Source organism: Bos taurus, chromosome 15, assembly GCF_002263795.3.
Source record: "Bos taurus isolate L1 Dominette 01449 registration number 42190680 breed Hereford chromosome 15, ARS-UCD2.0, whole genome shotgun sequence".
Classification (NCBI taxonomy): Eukaryota; Metazoa; Chordata; class Mammalia; order Artiodactyla; family Bovidae; genus Bos; species Bos taurus.
The window spans coordinates 40,694,846-40,716,670 of record NC_037342.1 but is presented as its reverse complement, the minus strand read 5'-3'; the positions used below and the strand labels follow the sequence as shown (position 1 = coordinate 40,716,670).

The 21,825-nt window shown below is 45.3% G+C and overlaps 1 protein-coding gene across 1 annotated transcript in view; it reads right to left on the bottom strand.

Annotated features, from left to right (window-relative positions):
• DKK3 (dickkopf WNT signaling pathway inhibitor 3) overlaps positions 1–21,825 on the bottom strand; it is a 49,971-nt gene that overhangs the window by 18,611 nt on the left and 9,535 nt on the right. Inside the window, 1 exon segment of the mRNA NM_001100306.2 lies at positions 20,794–20,877. Within this exon segment, the coding sequence (NP_001093776.1) occupies positions 20,794–20,877 (84 nt within the window).

Below are 21,825 nucleotides of genomic sequence, written 5' to 3'. Positions count from 1 at the left end.
ATTCCTCATACATGCCCTAAGGAAATCACCTCATGCATGCATGCGTGCTAAGTCGCTTTAGTTGTGTCGGACTATTCTCGACCCCGTGGGCTGTAGCCCACCAGGTTCCTCTGTCCATGGGATTCTCCAGGCAAGAATACTGGAGTGGGTTGCTGTTCTCTCCTCCAGGGGATCCTTCTGACCCAGGGATTGAATCTGCATCTTTTGCATCTCTGGCACTGAGAGGTGGGGTTTTTTTCTTTCTGTGTCTTTACCACTAGCACCACCTGGAAAGCTCACTTTCAAACAAAGCAATTCTGAGGATGAAACTTAAATGACATCTACACTCACCTACCCCCAGCTAAGCCTGGTACAGCTCACACAACTGGCTGTGTGATTCCTTCTTCATTCATTCAGGGGAAAGAATAATGTGGGAGATGAACCAGGAGTAGAGTGGGTTTCGGGGATAGTGTACCAGTGTCTGCTCAGGCTTTCCAAAAGGCACGCTAAGTAGGTTCTGAGAATGTTTTTACTGCTAAGTTACACTGGATTCTCCTTGCTGTCCAAGGGACTCTCAGGAGTCTTCTCCAGCACCACAGTTCAAAGACATCAATTCTTTGGTGAGGAGATTAAACCAGTCAATCGTAAAGGAAATCAACCCTGAATACTCACTGGAAAGACTGATGCTGAAGCTCCAGTATTTTGGCCACCTGATGTGAACAGCTGACTCACTGGAAAAGTCCCTGATGCTGGGAAAGATTGAGGGCAGAAGGAGAAGAGGGCGTCAGAGGATAAGATGGCTGGAGGGCATCACTGATGCGATGGACATGAGTTTGAGCAAACTCCAGAAGATGGTGAGGGACAGGGAGACCTGCCATGCTGCAGTCCATGGGGTCACAAGGAGTCAGAGATGGATTCTACTTAAGATCCTCCCCTCTCACTAGGGAAGGATGGAGTTTCTCCATATTTACTCAACTGCTTGCTTTTTTTACTCTTTTCACATAAGTCCATGAGCTGACTTGGCCCAACCCAGCCCCTTCAAATGGTTTTTCCTTTCCCTCAGGAAGAAAGTCGTGAAAGTGTCACATCCTAACAACACCCTTAGCCCTGGAGAGTGTGTCTACATAAGATCTAGTTTCTCAAGACTTTACCTTGATAGAACTGTAGTCTTTAGTACACTTTATGGCTTGCTAACCAAATTCAAGAAGTTTCTATATATTTTAAGAGGACACTGATATCCATTAGCAAATACTTGATGCCTGGATAATCATTTTTGGAAAATTATATTTTAGTGAAGAAAATGACCATACTTTGAGTCACTCAACTCCATAATAAAATAACATACATGATAAAAAAAAAAAAAAAAGATCTAGTTTCTCAGAGGAGAGCATTCTGAGGCTCAGTTCTGAGACACACGTGCTGGAGAGAAGGGGGGTGCTGGAAACTAGCCCATCTTCCTTCTCTTCTTTGTTCATCTCAGCGGCTCGGGGCTGAGTCTGCAGGGCAGCAGGTCAAGTCTTCTCCAAGGAGGAACAGACTCCGGGAGGCAGAGGGAGCCCTCTCAACATGTTAAAAATCTCCAATGGGACATGTCCTGTGTCCTCAAGCTGAGTTGCTGGTGAAACAGGACTCAGAGGGAGACAGAGGTCAGGAGACACATTAGGAGGTGACTCAGGCCGCCAAGCCCCAGCCAGGGCCTTCCCAGAGGAAGACTCGCCTCCCAGGAGTCCTAAGCCATGGGGCTCTGCAGGCTTCCCCCCTGGGCCGCCTGGTGTCAAATGGCAGATCTGGGACCACTGCACATTCCAGTCCTGAGGTTGGCCTGAACTCTGCACTTTCAACCCTGCACTTGCAAAGGCGGTGATCCAAATTTTTTCAAACTTCAGTTTCCAGTGAATGGTTCTATAGAGTCTTTAGGCTTCAAATCACCTGAATGGAGGCTGGCATTGCTGGGGTCTGGGGGTCAAGTCCCATCTACAGTGGGGATACAACTGACACATCTCCAGGGAATGCAACAAACAGATCTCCTTCAGTAACCTCCCCTCCACTGGGGAGGCCACATCTAAATCTGAACGACTAAGAGGCCGCAGCACAGGCACTTGCCACTATAAAAACAGGGAGGGAACTTAACATTTTTCATGCCATGGACTCTTATGGCAGCTTAACGAAGTCTATAGATTCTCAGAATTACGCACTAAGTGAATAAAGGAAAACACACAAGATGACAAAGGAAAATGACTGCACTGAAATGCCATTATCAACATATTTTGAGATAGAGTGTTTTATGGACTTCTTTACTAACACACTGAGCAGTAAGACTGACTGGCCAGTCTGACAATAACCTTAATTTCTAAGCAGCAATGAGCGTAAATGCTGTTTCAAGTCATCTGCAACAGAGGCAAGAGAGCACAAAAATACGCCTGACTGCTTCTGGGAACAAGGGTACTGCAAATGATACCGTGGTTAGCTGTCTACTTTCAAGACTGAAGGAAGTGCCACTTGAATATAAAAGCTGGTGAAAATCAAGTTCTGCCCATGATTAAGAAGGTGATTCTAATGCATATCCAAGGTTAAGAACTGCTGCTTTAGAGTCTCCCATCTAGCACCCTTTTTAAAAAATACATCTCAGGACTTCCCTGATGGTCCAGTGGTTAAGCCTCCAGGCTTCCACTGCAGGGAGTATGGGTTCAATCCTCAGTTGAGGAACTAAGACTCTACATGCCATGCGTTGCTGTTGTTCAGTTGCTCAGTCGAGTCTGACTCTTTGTGACCCCGTGGACGACAGCACACCAGGCTTCCTAGTCCTTCACCATCTCCTGGAGTTTGCGCAAACTCATGTCCATTGAGTCAGAGATGCCATCCAATCATCTCATCCTCTGTCGTCATCTTCTCCTGCCTTCAATCTTTCCCAGCATTGGGGTCTTTTCTAATGAGTCGGATGCCATGTGGTATGGCCAAAAAAAGAAAAACTCAAAGAATTCCTTCAACTTTCTTTAGGAAAAAAAAAAGGGAAAGATGAAGAAAATGTAAGTCAACAGGAAGCAAAAACAAAGTTGGTTCCCCCACTCCATGCTGAAAAAGTCACTTTCCCAGCTGACTGCTAGGCTGCTGGGTGGGGAAGCAGACTGGCATCTACCCTGGGCCTCAAATGGGTTTCCAAACCCCTCAGTCCTGGCCCCTTTCCTGCCATCAGCAATTATGCTTTTCCTCCCCACAACACTTCCCACAAAGTTCACCACAGCGAGGACTTAAAAGGGGACTTGTGGAATAGTTAAACCTTCCAAGTCGAACCATTTGTGCTAACGAGCTTGGAAAAAGCTTTAATATGTTTCAGTCATGGAAAAACATATGCTCTGGTTCTGCTCACAAGTGGCCATGTCTTATTTTGCTTCATCTTCGTGCGATGGCAGGGGGCACAGAGAGCTACAGCTCCAGGGCGGAGGATGTGGGCCACAGACTAGGGAGAGTGGTCGAGGCACACCCAGACAGTCTGACATCGCGATGGCCCCAGGCTGCCGGCCAGGGCGCCCATACTGAGGAGGCCAGCTCCATCACCAGGCCTGCTCCAGCTCTCCAAGCCGAGACCCAGCCACAGGCTCTAAAAAGGACCCACTATATGGGCCTCCCTGGCGGCTCAGGCAGTGAAGAATCTGCCTGCAATGCAGGAGACCTGGATTCAATCCCTGGGTCAGGAAGATCCCCTGGAGCAGGGAATGGCTACCCACTTCAGTATTCTTGCCTGGAGTATTCCATGGACAGAGGAGCCTGGCGGGCTACAGTCCATGGGGTCACAAAGAGTCAGGCATGACAGAGCAACTAAGCATGCGTGCATACCCCTACGTGGTGGGTCCTATAGCTTCCTCCTCAATTCTCCTTGCTGGGTGAATCATTCAGTGTCACTGGACTACAGTTACCTCATTTGTAAAATGATGACAAAACCAAATCGATTATGTTGCTACAAAGATTGAGTGATAAGCATGTCCACATATCACGGCCTGGACCAGACCCTCAGTTACTGTTAGTGACCTCCCCTTCTGTAAAGCAGTATACTTAGAAGAAGGCTAGGCTCTAGAATAAGACAGACCTATTTCCAGATCCTAACTCTGCCACATACTGGCTGTACAAAGTTGGCAATTTGTTCTGTGCTTATCTTTCAAGCGGGGCTGGTACCCCGTTATAGGTGGGTTTGGTAAGAGTGAAGGAAAATCGCTTCTAGGAAATGGTCCATAGTACCTGGCACACAGTAGGTGCTCAGTGAACATTCGTTCTCTTCCTTTCTCTCGCCCTCTGAATCCCAGGAGAGCTGTCAGGGGGAGGGGAGCAGCTCTGCCCAGGCAGGCACTAGCCATGACTACTGGCCTTTGATCCAGCCTTTGCTGTGGGGTATGGATTCTTTCTGGGAAAAGAGGTCCAGCAGACATGATGGGGAAGAAAGGACCCCAGAGCAATGGGAGAAGCAAAAGTCTACTGAACTTGAAGAGCTGACCCAAAGGTCTGCTGCTTGCAGGGCCTGAGAGGGATGGAATCTGCCGGGCCCCACCCACCTGGAGCCGCCAGGGACCCACTGGCCTGGGGAGCAGGCCTCCCCAGCCTGTGAGGCAAGATGTTTTCCACCCTGACCACTAATCACCAGGCAGTGGGCTCTCTCTGCCTTTTGTACCTGCTTCCTTTTCTGGGAGGCCATGAGTAATGAGACCATGGAAAAGTCAGACTGTGGCTGCACTTTCCACATCACATCATTGAAACGTGTCAACGGCCAGACTTCAGATACAGGCACCTGCCACCCACTTAAAATACTCCTCCTTGGTGGTTTAGAATGTTTCCCTTCAGGGGCATGGGTCTCACAGCTGACCAATGGTGAGAGCTAAAGGAAGCGGGTGAGAGACTCCACGGTTCCCTAACCCGACAGCCTCTCCTGGTGACCCCAAGGGAAAGACCCCCTGGGTTTACTGCCGTGCAGTAGTCCTTTGCAATTTTGCTTTCGCGTTTTGAACATTTTGGGGGAAGAGGGGGCGTTCAATGACTCTGGATATAAATGACAAGAAAGCAGCTAGATGCTGAAGGCGTCATGGTAACCTCTTCAAAACCACCCCAAATTATGGCTGCAAACTTCCATGACTTGCCCTATCAGAAATATATCTCTTTATTGAAAAGGCCTAAGTTTCAGAGGAATAGGAACCCATTCTACCGTTCAACCGTCTACCATGGCTTTGGGAATTTACTCTAACTCCAGTGTCCTCACCTGTAAAATAACACCTACCTCTCAGTATTATAAAAATTGAAGAATAAATGATATAAAAACACCTGGTATCCAGCCCAGAAAACACTAGGTGCTCATTAATATAGATGAACACATGAAGGCAAGAAACACAGAGAGGACCTTTTTTTTTCCCCAAGCAAATAAAAACTCATCTATATATTCATAGCTCTTTGCTGAATCTTATCTTCAAGGATGGCTACTTCTGTTCATAGTCCCCCACTTACTCCTTGGTCATATAACTTTCTTCTGTTAAATGTTTTCACTCAACTACTAAGCACTGACCCCATGTTGATATAGAGGTGAACACGACAGACAAGGCCCTCTCAAGTTTCAGTCTTCTAGATGCTTCTCCTGGGCTACCACTTCATCAGCTTCTGACGTTGCTCCCTAAACCTAAGAAGACCCCTCCCCATTGGTCATCACCAACTTCTCAGCATTAGGCAGACCATCTCCCTGGTTACTAATCTCAGATGTCACAAAAACGATGACACAGAGGCCTTGCTTCCTGAACAGGAAACTCCAGGTCCACAGTGTATTAAAAACCCAAACAAAGTGGATCAGTTCAGTTCAGTCACTCAGTTGTGTCTGACTGATTGTGACCCCATGGACTGCAGCACACCAGGCTTCCCTGTCCATCACCAACTCCCAGAGCTTGCTCAAACTCATGTCCATCGAGTCAGTGATGCCATCCAACAATCTCATCCTCTGTTGTCCCCTTCTCCTCCTGCCTTCAATCTTTCCCAGCATCAGGGTCTTTCTAATGAGTCAGCTCTTCACATCAGGTGGCCAAAGTATTGGAGTTTCAGCTTCAACATCAGTCCTTCCACTGAATATTCGGGACTGATTTCCTTTAGGATTGACTGGTTTGATCTCCTTGCAGTCCAAGGGACTCTCAAGAGTCTTCTCCAACACCACAGTTCAAAAGCATCAATTCTTCAATGCTCAGCCTTCTTTATGGTCCAACTCACATACATACATGACCACTGGAAAAACTACAGCCTTGACAGACGGACCTTTGTTGGCAAAGTTATGTCTCTGCTTTTTAATATGCTGTTTAGGTTTGTCACAGACAACTGGATATGAGGTCCCAACTCCATCAGTTGCATGATTTGGAGAAAATTATGTGCCCCCTTCCAACCCCATCTCTGTTTTCTCATCTGAACAATGAGAGATTTGGTCCATAGCAGGAAAGGGAAATGGATTTCAAGAGTGCTTTTCCAGCTGGTTAATAGCTGCTTGAAGTGCCATGTTATCTCAGGTTCTGAAATTCTGGGCTCATTCGGAAATAACCACAATTGACTAGTGATGTCTGCCACGCGTGTGGCAGTGGGGAGGATGGCAGTGTATGTGCCCATGTTCTCAACTCTGGTCTACAGGAGCTCAAAGGACCCTGTAAATTCTGCCTTTTATACTTCTAAAACTCAGTGAAATCTCGCTTTACTTTATCTTTGACACAAGGCCTTTCTTCACGCACAATAACTTTTTCATCTGTCTGGTCTAGCACCTGAGAAAGTTTCTCAGTTACTGGGTTTCAAGGCACAGAAATCTTGCAACAAAATAAACACATGTACTAATTTATCACCACCATATTTGGTAAATCACTGCTTCTGGACCACAGAGGCCCGGAAACTAGGTCAGAAAGGAGAATCTACATTTTAGTTCAGTTCAGTCGCTCAGTTGTGTCCAGTTCAGTCGCTCAGTTGTGTCCAACTCTTTGTGACCCCAAGGACTGCAGCACACCAGCCTTCCCTGTCCATCACCAACTCCCAGAATTTACTCAAACTCATGTCCATCAAGATGGTGATGCCATCCAACCATCTCATCCTCTGTCATCCCCTTCCCTTCCAGCCTTCAATCTTTACCAGCATCAGAGTCTTTTCAAATGAGTCAGTTCTTTGCATCAGGTGACCAAAGTATTGGAGTTTCAACTTCAACATCAGTCCTTCCAATAAATATTCAGGACTAATCTCCTTTAGGATTGACTGGTTGGATCTCCTTACTGTCCGAGGGACTCTCAAGAGTCTTCTCCAACACCACAGTTCAAAAGCATCAATTCTTCAACACTCAACTTTCTTTACAGTCCAACTCTCACATCCATACATGACTACTGGAAAAACCACAGCTTTGACTAGATGAACCTTTATTGGCAAAGTAATGTCTCTGCTTTTTAATATGCTATCTAGGTTGGTCATAGCTTTTCTTCCAAGGAGCAAGCATCATTTAATTTCAAGGAGTCACCATCTGCAGTGATTTTAGAGTCCAAAAATATAAAGTCTGTCACTGTTTTCATTGTTTCCCCATCTATTTGACATGAAGTGATGGGACCAGATGCCATGATCTTAGTTTTCTGAATGTGGAGTTTTAAACCAACTTTTTCACTCTCCTCTTTCACTTTCATCAAGAGGCTCTTTAGTTCTTCACTTTCTGCCATAAGGGTGGTGTCATCTGCATATCTGAGGTTATTGATATTTCTCCCGGCAATCTTGATTCCAGCTTGTGCTTCATCCAGCCCGGCATTTTGCATGATGTACTCTGTATATAAGTTAAATAAGCAATATACAGCCTTGATGTACCCCTTTCCTGATTTGGAACCAGTCTGTTGTTCCTTGTCCAGTTCTAACTGTTGCTTCTTGACCTGCATACAGATTTCTCAGGAGGCAGGTCACATGGTCTGGTATTCCCATCTCTTAAAGAATTTTCCACAGTTTGTTGTGATCCACAGTAAAAGGTTTTGGCATACAATAAAGCAGAAGTAGATATTTTTCTGGAACTCTTTTGCTTTTTCAATGATCCAACAGATGTTGGCAATTTGATCTCTGGTTCCTCTACCTTTTCTAAATCCAGCTTGAACATCTGGAAGTTCATGGTTCATATACTGTTGAAGCCTGGCTTGGAGAATTTTGAGCATTACTTTGCTAGCATGTGAGACGAGTACAATTGTGCAGTAGTTTGAACAATCTTTGGCATTGCCTTTCTTTGGGATTGGAATGAAAACTGACCTTTTCCAGTCCTGTGGGCACTGCTGAGTTTTCCAAATTTGCTGGCATATTGAGTGCAGCACTTTCACAGCATCATCTTTTAGGATTTGAAATAGCTCATATGGAATTCCATCACCTCCACTAGCTTTGTTCGTAGTGATGCTTCCTAAGGCCCACTTGACTTCGCATTATTGGGCTTTTGTTGAGAGCCAGATTCTTTCCATGCCTTATCTCCTCTTTCTAAACACCCTTGTGGAAGTCACGAACTCCTCCTTTCACGGAGCAGGAATCAGTGCTCAGCACAGTGGGGGAGATTACCCAAGGAGCAGAGATTCCAACCCATGACACTTCAGACTCCAAATCCCACTGCTCTGTGCTCCCATAAAACATACCCAAATGTCTTATTTATTCTTTCTCTTCCAGGAGGTGGAGGTGAAAAATGAAACTGACAGAGGGTCTAGATAGAGCAATGAGATCTGGGCAAACATTTAGCTGACTCAATCCTCATCCATCATTTTTCCTACAGTCTGCTGGGGATGGGACCAAGAGAATATATTCCTGCCTGATTTGGGACAGCAGCTCAGCTCATCAGGTTTGGGGCATGACTGTGAATTTCCTGAGAGCATTAAATACCTACCTCTGCATCCCAAACCTGCATCCCGAGTCAGTTCCCTTCCTTGGGGTCTGCCTCTGATCCCAGATGCCCTGGCCTCTGGCCCTCCTCCCAGAAAGCCCTCCCAACCACCAGTGGGAGTTTTAAAAAACTGTGCACCACCACAAAACCCTCTCCATTTGAGCCCTGAGCCCCTACCTGAGCTCCCAGGAGTCTGCAGTGCCCTGACAGGAAAGCGGGAGTTCCCCAAAACCCCTGGGATTCTTGTAGGAGACATGCTGGGGGATCTCACAAAGGAGGGTGTGGACAGGGCGTAGATTCCTAACCATCAGGAAAACCGCATCTTTGGATCCTAGAGATGAATTTCCAAGGATGCAGCCTGAGCCTGCCTACACCTAGCTGGTGAGTGAGCGGAGGTGGAAACGGTTTTCAGCAAGTAGGCGACAGGCTGGGGCTGTGAGTTAGTGCTTAGTTATATCTCTGCTTAGTGGTATCAGTTACCCCTGAGACTACGGCTGCCATACTACAGAGGCTGCTAGTGGGACCAGTGTTGGGAAAGCACTGTCTTGACCTAGGACAACAGAGCCCAGGGGTTTTTGTAAGCCCTTCAGCTTACACTGGGCGCATGAGTTCTCTAGTGTGTACAGTCATGAAAACCAAGAGGTAACACAACATCCTATCTCAGGCTCCACTGATGGCAATGTACACGGGCATAGCTGCTATGGAAAATAGTATGAGAGTGCCTCAGAAAATTAAAAATAGAATTATAATATCATCCAGCAATTCCACTCTGGGTAGACACACAAAAGAATTGAAATCAGGGACTCAGAGAGAGATGTGTACACCCACACTCATCGCATGATTCACAAAGCCAAGAAACAGAAGCGACCTAAATGTCCACTGACGGATAAATGAAAATATACACACAGAGAAATACTGTTCAGCCTTAAAAAGGAAGGAAATTCTGACACATGCTACAATATGAATGAACCTTGAGGACATAATGTTAAGGGAAATAAGCCAATCACAAGAGGACAAATAGAGTATGATCTCATTCATATGAAGTATCTAGAATAGTCAGATTCATAGAGACAGAAAATAGAGGAGTAGTTGCCAGGGGGAGGGAGGAGACGGGAGCTATTGTTTATTGGGCACAGCGTTTTAGTTCTGCAAGATGAAACGAGTTCTGGAGACAGGCTGCGTGGCAATGTACATGTTCTTATTACTGAAGTACATGCTTAAAAACGGTTGGGATGGTAGATCGTATGTTCTATATATTTTGTGTGTATGTGTGTTTAGTCACATCTGACTCTTTGCAACCCCATAGATCGTAGCCTGCCAGGCTCCTCTGTCCATAGGGTTTCTCAGGCAAGAATACTGGAGTAGGCTGCCATTTCCTACTCCCGGGGATCTTTCTGACCCAGGGATCAAACCCATGTCTCTTGCATCTCCTGCAGTGGCAGGCTGGTTCTTAATCGCTGCGCCATCTGGGAAGCCCCTATATATATTTTACCACAATCAAAAAAATGTTTTACTAAGAACATGGGTTTTAGAGGTTTGGCAATTAAGTAATTTGTTTTGGTTTTTTCTCTTAGTACTGGCTTTCTACTTAGCTCTGCTATTTATCTTTGCTGCGCCTCAATTACTTCATCTATACAATGGGGTCAAGAGGGTATGAGCCCTGCATGGTTGTCATGAGGATTATGTGAAGGGAAGCTGGTCAGATCTCAAGCAAGAGATCTTGAGCAAGAGCCTCATTAGCAGCAGGGCTTATGTTCATCATCATCTGTTACTAATATTGTCATTTTGATTGAGTCACTGAGCACTCAATCACTTCATAGCACTGACCAGTTGATCTGAACTGTTACCAGGATTTACCCGGGAAAAGAGAAATAGGTGGCTTTGGAGAAGGGATGGTTAATCTGGTCACTTTCTGAGTCACACTGATCAAATGAGGCAATGTGGTCTTTGATGTTATTTTAAAAATAAAACAAAGTGGACTCACGAGCTCTGTGAGTTTTTCAGAACTATGCCAAAGATCAAGAAAGGGCAAAGCCACAGATCTTATGGTCAGACTGAAAAGGCCCCAGGCTAGTCTGGAAGGATCTCCAGGCCCTAATAGCCCGGGACAGCCAGCTACCTGCACAGGGACTTTTCCGCCCCTGACATGCTCAGGCTACTCAGAAGCCCCAGAAATCATCTTGTTCTGCAGCCGTCAGCCTAATGAGATTTCAAGTGCAATCACTGTCATTTATTTGGCCTGCCTATTGGCACCAAGCAAAAGCAGTGTGTTCTAAATAAAAGTTTCCAGATTCCAAGCCCTGAAGCCAGACTTTTTGTAGGACACAGATGACTGGCCCTTGAGTTTCAGCAGGATTAATCAAAATCCTGTCCCCACCAACGCCTATGCCATCCAAACCACGGCTTCCTGGCTCTTTTGTCTGGGGATTGCATGGAACCTCCATACCCTATACAGACGCCTGGAATGTTCCTAACAGCATGAATTTCCAACTCCTTGGCTGGGCTCTCGAAGCCCTTTCTGATCTAATTCCTGCCTCCCCACAGGCTCATCTGTGGCTCCCGTGAGTACACCCCCAGCTCTGGCATTCTAAACTATGCAGTGTGCCTCAGACATGTTCTATTTCCACACGCCTCCCTGATCATGAACAAAGAATGCTTCTGCAAGGAATGCCCTTCCTCCCCACAACTGAGAACTCCTAGACACTGTTCAAAATACAGCTGAACTGCCACCTCTTTCAGGAAGCCTGCCAAGATGTGTAAAGAGGCTGAGACTTTACTTACAAGGCAGTAGGTGAGCTGGTCACAGTTTCATGGCTACAGCAGAGACAAGAGACTCCTGGGTCAGAGACAAAGGACTTCACTGCTGACAGCCCAGAAGCAGCATGAGCGTCATGTCTGTGACAGTTCCCCTCGCCCCCAGTCCCAGGAGGCAACGTGGAGGGGCCCAGGCAGATGTAGTGTGTGTAGAAGGTGTGCATCACAGCTGAGAAGTGTCACGCTTAGAGCACCAAATCTTATGTAATGGACTATACTATGGACAAGCATACCTGCCCTCTGCCAAGGAGGAGAGCCATTTGCTGTACAAACATCCTTGAAAAGATAGTCCAAAACCAAAGGGCAACTAGTGCTTCTGCTCATAAAACCTGCAGAAACTCCAGAGACCAGGAAGGAGTGTTTCCTAACAAGATCTACCTCATCTGACACTCACACAATGCTCCCACCATGCTCTGTCCTCCTCTGCCCACCTCTGCCTTAGGAAATACACATGAGTCCTTGTTGTAATGACCCATTTACTTTTTTGTGCCACTGCTATCCTGGGTCCTCTCTGCTGTCAGGGACCATCTCTTACATTTATTTGCCAGACACACATGAAGTGCTCAGTGAACATGCAAATAAATGGATGAATTGAATACCTAATACTTGGAATTCTGACAGCCACTGTTTGGAGGTAATCAAATAATGAGAAACACAGAGAGTTGACATTTACTGACTGCTTATTTGCACATTCTAGGCGCTGTATGGTTTTGTTATCTGGATTGTTTTGTTTTATCTCATGAAGCACTATACGCAAGGTACTTTGATGAATCCACTGTACATATGAGGAATCTAAGGTTTGCAGCAGTTAAGGGGTCACCAGTCACACAGCAAACAGCAGTAGAGCTGTACTCTATACTGACTTTCCCTGGGCCCAAGCCTTACCCAACCCCCTGAAGTGCTCCTCCTCTCAGAAGGCACCTACGCTTTGGTTTGGGGTGTTTGTGGAAGTGGCCAGAGAAGGAAGGAGGGAGAGCCTGTCTTTTTGCGTTTACAGCGGTGGGGGCAGTAGCCTGCACATCACCACCACCTACTCCAGGGTGTGTCTCACAGCCCGGCAGCCGTGGCCATGGACACGGAACACACAGACAGTCCCCGCTGGAACGTCACACCTTCCTAATCTGTCCCACACTGGGCCAGACGGTATCTGGTCTTGGGAGCAGCCTGGCATGCAAAACTGACCCTTCTTCCTGAGGAAGAGAAGGGCGGATGAGATAAATTTGCAGAGAACTCTATGTTGCCTACAACTTACAATTCTCAAACAGCGATTCCCCTTGACCTTACTAATAATCAAAGAAATGGAAGCAAAGAGAAGACACAGGTGGTCACCCACTACAACACCCGTTGCAGGCGAGGGGGAACTGGTGAAGTTATTTCAGAAATCACTGCTGAGAGCCAAAACAGTACAACCGTCTGGAGGAAAATCTGGTAACATCTCTCAAAATCTTACATTGTACACACTTTGACACAGCAATTTAATTTCTAGGATTTACACAAAGAAAAACTTGCAATATTATTCAAAATAATAGGTAGATGTCTACGGCAAAACTGTAAATAGCTCACAAACTCTTTTTAAAAACATTCAAAACATATAGAATGCTATAGAGGGAAAGTCTCTGCAAAGTTAATTTCTCCCAGAGGTAACTACTAGTAATGATTTTATATACATTTTGCCAAGTGTTTTAATGTATACTTTTTTCTCTAAAAAATGAGATAAACTGTATCTATAAAATATGAGCTCCCGTGTGGCTCAGAGGTAAAGAACCCGCCTGCCAATGAAGGAGATGTGGGTTCAATCCCTGGTCAGATCTCCCGGAGAAGGAAAGGGCAACCCCCTCCAGTATTCCTGCCTGGGAAATCACTTCCATGGACAGAGGAGCCTACGGGCTACAGTCCAGGGGGCCGCAAAGAGTCAGACATGACTTAGCCACTGAGAATGCATGCACGTATATCAAATATATCTTAAATATACCGTCATATATGTAAAGCAGTATATTGCTTTACAATTGCTTTTTCTTCACTTAATGTTTCACTGAAGACAACCTTTTATACCAACATATATGAAACCTGTGTGAAACTGGTTTATGAACTTCACAGTATTTTGATTTTGCATGTGGAATCACAAATTCCTTCTTGAAGGATATTTAGGTTGAGGAGAGTACAATTTAATATAGCCAGGTTATAGCTCAAAAAGAAATGCCTACTCCTTAAACACTCCTGACTTGGATAGACTTTATTTATTTGGGGACTGCTTATCCATTTTTCAGAATGATTCTGAAAACTGATCTCTTCAGTTTTCCCTATAATTTTTTCCTACTGGATGAAGGCATAAGGGCCTTATGCTTGGTCAGAAATTACTAAGTCAGTACAAAATAGAAACCTAGACACACAAAAGGACCCAGGTGTCTGGTTGCAGGACTGTGGAACTGCACATTCACAAGAGACTACGCCATCACTTTTAGACCCACAAGCATGTTGTTTTCCATAGAAACCAAGATGCATCGTGCCAACCCGGCCCCATCCGGGATCTTGTTAGCACCTGAACATCACTTATGCTTCTTCTCATTCATTAGGCCCATCTTTCCTTCTGTTTGTATCGCTAATACCCAAACAAGTCACTTATGACTCATAAGAACAAGAAGTGCAGGGTGAGTCAGGCTCAAAACAGGGAGCACAAGCCTCTAGCAAAATGCATGACTCAGAGGGTGAGGCATGGCTCTAGAGAACTTAGCCCCAGGCCACAAACAGCAGTGGGAAGAGGCCCATGGAGTCCTGAAACACAGCTTCAGCTTCCAGGGGAATTCCACTTTTGCAGTAGGTTCCTGGGACCCAGGGGAGAAGCCAGTTAGAACCCTGTGTTAATTACTTTTTGGTAATAATGCGCCTCACGCAAAGAGCTTTAAAAACCTCTCCTTAAAGACTCTCACCCAATGTTGTGAACCGAGGATGGTTAGCTTCACTGGATAAAGAAAGAAACAGAACCACAGAGGACAAAGTGTGTGAGGGTTAGGATAGGTTTGAACCTAGGTGAGCCTCACACCTTGTTCAGACTTCACTCTGCCCCCAGACTGACAGAGAAGGGCTTCTCCCGGGACTTGGCAATGCACCCAGCCCCCCAACATACACCCAAAAGAACTCTCCAGGAGGCTGAACCTCTGGGTACTGAACAAAGTTCTCCAAGGCAGAGATCCCGAACCTCCAGAATTTAATGCCTGAAGATCTGAGGTGACACTGATGTCATAATAATAGAAATAAAGTGCACAATAAATGCAATGCATTTAATCATTCCAAAACCATCCTCCCCCACCCTGGACCACGGAAAAAATCGTCTTCCATGAAACAGGTCCCTAGTGCCAAAAAGGTTGGGGACTACTGCAAGGAACCTGTGCCTTTCCACTAATGCATTTCTGTTAAAATAAACCCCAATGACTGGTCAGCATGGTGCCCTCTGTAATTCCATGAAATCTATAAAGGCAACTTCAGCCTCAGACATCATGGCAGAGGGACCAGACAAAGCCAACCCCTCACCTGCAGTTACTCTGTGATAAATGAACGAGCTGGGGGCAAGGAAGAACCCAAGGTCTCCTGGGGAAAGACGCCATTCAACACACTTTCTCTGCCCACACTCTTGCTGAGTCTCTCTGGGCTTTGAAGTAACGGGATGTTTACTGTTCAACAGGAAACAAACAAATCCTGAAGTCCAGCCACACTGACCATCTGTCTTCCCCCAGACTTGAACACAGATAACAAAGCATCTTCACAGCAGAGAAGACGACAATGAGTTCACACTGGTGGAGAAGTCCATCGCCATTTTCCACAGTCTGCCGTCTATCCTGATCATTCTCTTGGACAAGGAAACCATGGGATTACTCAAATCATTACTATCTGGACAAATCTGGTAGTGAAATTTGTCTACCTAGGCCCTCAGAAGTTTCAAGAAGTATCTTGGAGCTGGTTGTATGTGATTGAAACAGTGGGTTCAAATAAGGTATGTTCAGCTGGAGAAAATACCTTATTATGTAGGATATTTTATATCATACTCTAATGTGAAAACAAAAAAGACAACAGATGCACAATGTGCTGAGCTCTGTAGTTCTGAGGATGTCTTAATGAGAGTACATGTCCCTTCAAAGTGGTGCCTTGGGTAATTGGGCCAGATGCTTCATATTTGGGGACACGGTTATAAACAAAAGCCTTGTATGTGTGCATAATGGCTTATCTGCTCTCCGGCTTCCAACACACCGCTTCCCTCCTAACCCACTGCATGACAGCAGCACAGCCGTGGTCAGCCCACCCAGTGGCCCATCAAGGGAGACAGACGGAGGGCTCCGCACAAAAGCCTCACAGAAAGATGTCAGACCATATCACAGTCGCCCGTGCGCTCAGATGAAATAACAAGCCTCCGTGTCCCTTTCCCCTTTCGAGTGTGAAAGCAAAAACAGACCAATGCCTTGCACGTACTGTGCTAGGTTTTCTAGACGGCCATACAGCATTACTGTCTGTGACTTTCCATGGGCCTGCTCGGGTTACCATATGTATGAATACACATCCCAGCATCTGAAGAAAGGAAAATATGGAGTGTTTGGTGGTTATGTTTAATTGAATTCATCTGGGAGCTTTAAATCCTGAGAATTCAGCCTCTATTTATAGTAGTTTAAGGTTTGAACAGCTTATGATTTTTTGTCCTTTTGAGAGGCAAGCTTCCCTTTTCCAACCCAGAGAATGCTTCATTCGCACATAACGCGTTTTCCAGAGCCAACCGTAAAAACCATTAAATTGCCAAACCATGGAATGGGACAGTGGTGACGATGTTCGGCCATTCTCATGCCTCTGGAGGCAATCTAGTCTTTACGGCTTCCCACTCAGACACAAAGATTCGAATACAAGAATTCTGTGGGCATCTGAAACCAGACCTTGTTTCTCTGACTCTTGGCAAGACACTCGACAACAAGCGAGGCTCTGCGGTAACATACCCTTGCTTTTGCCACATGACCTCCCTTTCACAAGCGCCCTGTAAAGTCTCTAGTCTGTTCTCTCAAGACCCCAGGCAATTCAGCAGGCACCGGCCAGTCAAGCATCAGATGCCCCGGGTCACTCTCCTAGTCAATCAAATTGGAGTTTATTCTCATAGAAAAACTTGCTGAGTTAAGATCCCAAGGGCCTGTGCAGGAATCTGGAAAAACTCAGTGAGTCTCCACATCCTGGGTTTCCTGGATGTGTCTCCTCCTGTCACCCTCCTGCATTCTCAGGACCATCACACACAGGGGTTCAGGTTATGCACCGCCCAGGAACCTGCAGGTCCTCCATCTCACAATCAACATGTGACCTGCAAAAGCAGCCCTGGGAATTCTGGGCCCCCCAGCTGAGCCCAGAGCAGGGACACACAGGCTGTGCAGACTCCGGAAAACTGGCACACACTTGGAGGCTGCAGCACACAAGTGCAGGCAGCTGCCCCCTGACCCATGTACACTCCTGGCATCTTTGAGATCTTGTCTCTCACCGACCTGCCAATCTCAGAGCTTGGTTCCCCCTGCCATAGTGCTCCAAGCCTGACAAAACTGCCTTACTTGGAGGGCAGAGCAGGGAGCTTGGGATGTATATCAGGGCCTCCAGCAGCTATAAAGATGCTCACAGCAGTGCTGCTGCCCTCTGGGCTCTGGGAGGCTTCCCAGAACAAAACTATGCAATCATACAATCATACACCTTTTTATCTTGAACACAAAAGCTTTTTTGTAATCCACATCCCTGAGAGTTGTGTTTCCCCTGTTCTCTCACAGAGACTTAAATCTGGAATACTCTAAAGCTTTTCCCTCTTGGTACCATCTCTTTGTCTTTTTTTTTTTCCCCCTCCTATTCTCTTTCTTTCTCTTTCTTCTTCCACCCTCAAAAGCTGGCCTTTCCTCTCTCTTGACCTTAGTCAATCCTATCTTTCCTTCACAGGCTTCTGAGCTTTCAGAGTTGGGAGAGATGGTGAAAATCATTGCCTCATTAAAAGATGGGGGAAATGAGGTGACCTAGTTTGTAAGTGACAAACTCATGCTTCCAGCCTGTGACACTGGGTCTCCTTCCATTTCACCACATGGCTTGCCCCCCACCAGCTCCCAGGTCCCTTGAATGGGGGGTCAGCACTATCATACACAGCTGGCTGGACTCCCCCTGCCTGTAGTAAATGTCTGACTACTGTGTCAAAAACAAGCAAAAAGAACCCATCAAGTTAGCAGAAGGAAGAAAATAATAAAGACTAGAGAGGAAATAACAGAGAAATTTTTTAAAAATAGGAAAAAATCAATAAAACCAAGAGCTAGTTCTTTGAAAGGGTAAATACAAATCAACAAAACTCTAGCCAAACCTGCCAAGATGAAAAGAGAACCCAAATAAACAAAATAAGACGTGAAAGATGAGAAATCACAACTGATATTGCAGAAATATAAAGACCATAAGAAAATGCTATGAACAATTATATGCCAACAAATTGGACAACTGAGAAGAAATAGACAAGTTATAGCCATCAGAACTGAATTGAAAAGAAATAGATAATTTGAACAGACTGAGCACTAGAAGTGAAATAGAACCTGTATTAAAAAAACAATAAACACACACCTTCCTGCAAACAAAAGTGCAGGACCAGATGGCTTCACTGGGGAATTCTATCAAGCATACAGAGAGCTTACACTGATCCTTCTCAAACTCTTTCAAAAGACTGAAGAGATGAGAATAGCCCTAAAGTCATTTTACGAAGCTACCAACACCCTGACACCAAAATCGGACAAAGACAATACCAAAAAAGAAAATTATAGGCCACTATCTTTGATGAATATAGATGCAAAACTTCTCAACAAAATACTGGCAGACCAAATCCAAAAGCACAGAAAAAGATCTTACGTCATGGTCAAGTCGGATTCATCCTAGAGTCATGAGGATGGCTCAACATCGCAAATCAATCTATGTGATGTGCCATATCAACAAAAGAAAAGACAAGAATCGCATGATCATCTCAACAGATGCATAAAAGTATTTGATAAAATTCAACATCCATTCGTAATTTAAAAACTCTTACCAAAGTGGGTATAGAAGGAACATATCTCAATATAATGAAAGCATGCCTACTGAAATTAATCTTCAACAAAGGAGACAAGAACATACAATGGGGAACAATGGAGGAAAGACAGCCTCTTCAGCAAGTGGTGTTGGGGTAGCTGGACAACTGCATGTAAATCAGTGAAGTCACAGCACACGCTCATATCATACATAAAAATAAACTCAAGATGGCTTAAAGACTTAGACGTAAGACATGACCATAAAATTCCTACAAGAGAATATAGGCAAAACATTCTCTGACATAAGCTGTACCAATATTTTCTTAGCTCAGTCTCCCAAGGCAATAGAAATAAAAGCAAAAATAAATAAATGGGATTTAAACTGTTAAATCCCATTACAAGCTTTTGCACAGCAAAGGAAACCATAAACAAAATGAAAAGACAACCTATGGACTGGGAGAAAATATTTGCAAACGATGTGATAAACAAAAGCTTACTTTTTAAAATTTACAAAAAGTTCACATAATTTAATAATAAAAAATAACTCAATCAAAAATGGCAGCAGACCTAACTAGACATTTCTCCAAAGAAGATATACAGATGGCCAAGAGGCACATGTTCAACATCACTAATTCTTAGAGAAATGCAAATCAAAGTTACAAGATACCACCCTCAGCCAAAAAAAGAATAAAATAATGCCATTTGCAGTAACATGGAGGCAACTAGGGATTATCATACTAAGGGAAGTCAGAAAGAGAAAGACAAACACCATATGATATCACTTACATGTGGAATCTAAAATATGATACAAATGAACTCATTTATAAAACAGAAACAGATTCACAGTCATAGAAAGGAGAAAGGGGGTGGGGAGGGATAAATTAGGAGGCTGGGGTCAGTAAATACAAACTATTATATAAAAAGACAAACTACAAGGTCCTACTGTATAATACAAGGACCTATATTCAATATCCTGTAATATACCTTAATGGAAAATAATATGAAAAAGAATACATAGATATGTGCGTATAACTGAATCACTTAGCTATATACCAGAATCTAACACAATGCTGAAAATCAACTATACTTCAATAAAGATAAGTAAATTTGTTTTTTAAAAAAGAACCCATTTACTACCAACCACAGTAACACCACCTCCCTAGTGGTTATGGGTACACTGCTTCTCTTATGATAAGGCCACAAAGGGTCAGGTTATATCCCTGATCCCCTCGGAAGGCTGGGGATGCATTAGGCACCGCAGAGGGAGGAACGTGTGGTGGGAAGTTTGCATAAAGCTCCTGGGCACAAAGAGGCTGACCATCTCCAGCCCCACAGAGGAGGCGCTTCATACAATGGACTGAATCACACGGCAGCCACCCTGTCGGCTCCTCACCAGCCACCTCTTTGTGAAGACAAGGTGCAGCGGAGTCACCTCTGGTCTGGAAGTCTGGAGACCAGTGGCATCCTGGGTCACCCTCCAACCTGTGCCAGGCCTTCCTTCTATGAAATGACGCCCCTCTCATCGTTCAGAATCTATAATTCTCTAAGGAGCAGCCCACCTCTGGACTAAACAACAGGTTACTGAGTAGCAAGTGCAAGCATAAGGGGCCCAAGCATGAAGGCTGGAGCAGAGGGACACCTTTCTCTTGGGCCACTGGGTTTCACTTGAAGTTTTCTTGCTCTCAAACTGCCAGACCAGGCCTGGGATCATAAAGGGTGTGGGTCTGGCCAGCGGCTTTAGGCGATTTTCAGGTTAGAGGCACCAGGTCTTATTACCAGAAACCCCCAACCAATACACCCAACCCTTCAGTGTTCCCCTTTCAAGGCCGAGAGCAGCCGTGCAAATGACAACGGAATTTGCCATGTCCTGCCATTTCTGAAGCAAAGTACATGGAAGCAGAGACTGTTACTGGACTGCATCTGTCTGGCCATAAATGTAGGAATTGGGGAATACTAGGCAGATACCAGGCAGGAGAGGTGCACGGGAGCTCCCCGCTTTCTGCCCATGGTGTGAAGTCTGGGGCACCTTTGCCAGGCTCAGCAAGGGAACGTGTGCATCAGGATGAGAGTGCAAGGAAGACGGCAACTCACGTGGCTCCTTTTGCCTTCTTCATCTCCCATCGACGTAATGACTGTCTCTGAAAAGACCATCTGCCCGGTCCGGTTGTTTGTGATCTACAGGAAAACAGGGACAGTGAGTGTGAAATAGAGGGGATTCTGGACAAATCCCCCAAGTTGTTGGTTTTTTGTTTTGTTGTTTTCTATTTTCTGAAGCAGGAGCATCTGTCAAAGTAGACAGAATGCCCACTCCTCCCTATGTTTCTGAGCTCCACCAGCAGCATCAGATAGTGATTAAGAGACAGAGCAGAGTCTACAGCATGGGGCTGCCAAGGGGAGGACCGAGGAAGTCTGTGTAAAGCACGCAGCACACAGCCTGTCACCTCGCAAACACTTAACACTAGCTATTTTTATCATTCTTGGGGCTTATTCATTTGAAGCTCCAAGTCAACTTTCTTTTCAACAACTACAGGCCTGGGTAGTGAAGGAAGCAGGTTTTAGCTAGAGCAGCCCCTCCCTGATTCTGGGAAACTGTTTTGTTTCCTCAAGAAAGTGCTTAATTATGTGGCAGCCTTGATGCCAGGGGAACTTGGGGGAGAATGGATACATGTGTATGTATTGCTGAGTCCCTCTGCTGTCCACCTGAAACTATCACGACATTGTTAACTGGCTATACTCTAGTACAAATAAAAAGTTAAAAAAAAAAAAAAAAGTAAGTGCTTAAGTATGCTGAGAGGAGGCCTGGCCCTGTATTCCTTTAGCTACTGTCTGCCTGGCTTCTGTATCCAAGAGTGGGCACCTCAAAGCTGAGCCTTAGAAGCCTGATTGGAAGCCTGATTGAAACTCAGGCCACTCTCACCCCATCGAAGGCCATGTCTAACCCTCATGTTGGTGATAAAAGAACAGAGAGAACCTCAGGAGCTAGGGGATCAGTGTTCTTTGATCCCTGGCTCAGACACCAACAACTGTCTAGTATGCAACCTGGAACAAATCATTTCTGTTCTCTGATTCACAGTTTTCTCATTTCTAGGCCATCTTTAAAGTTCCTGCCAGCTCTAATATCAC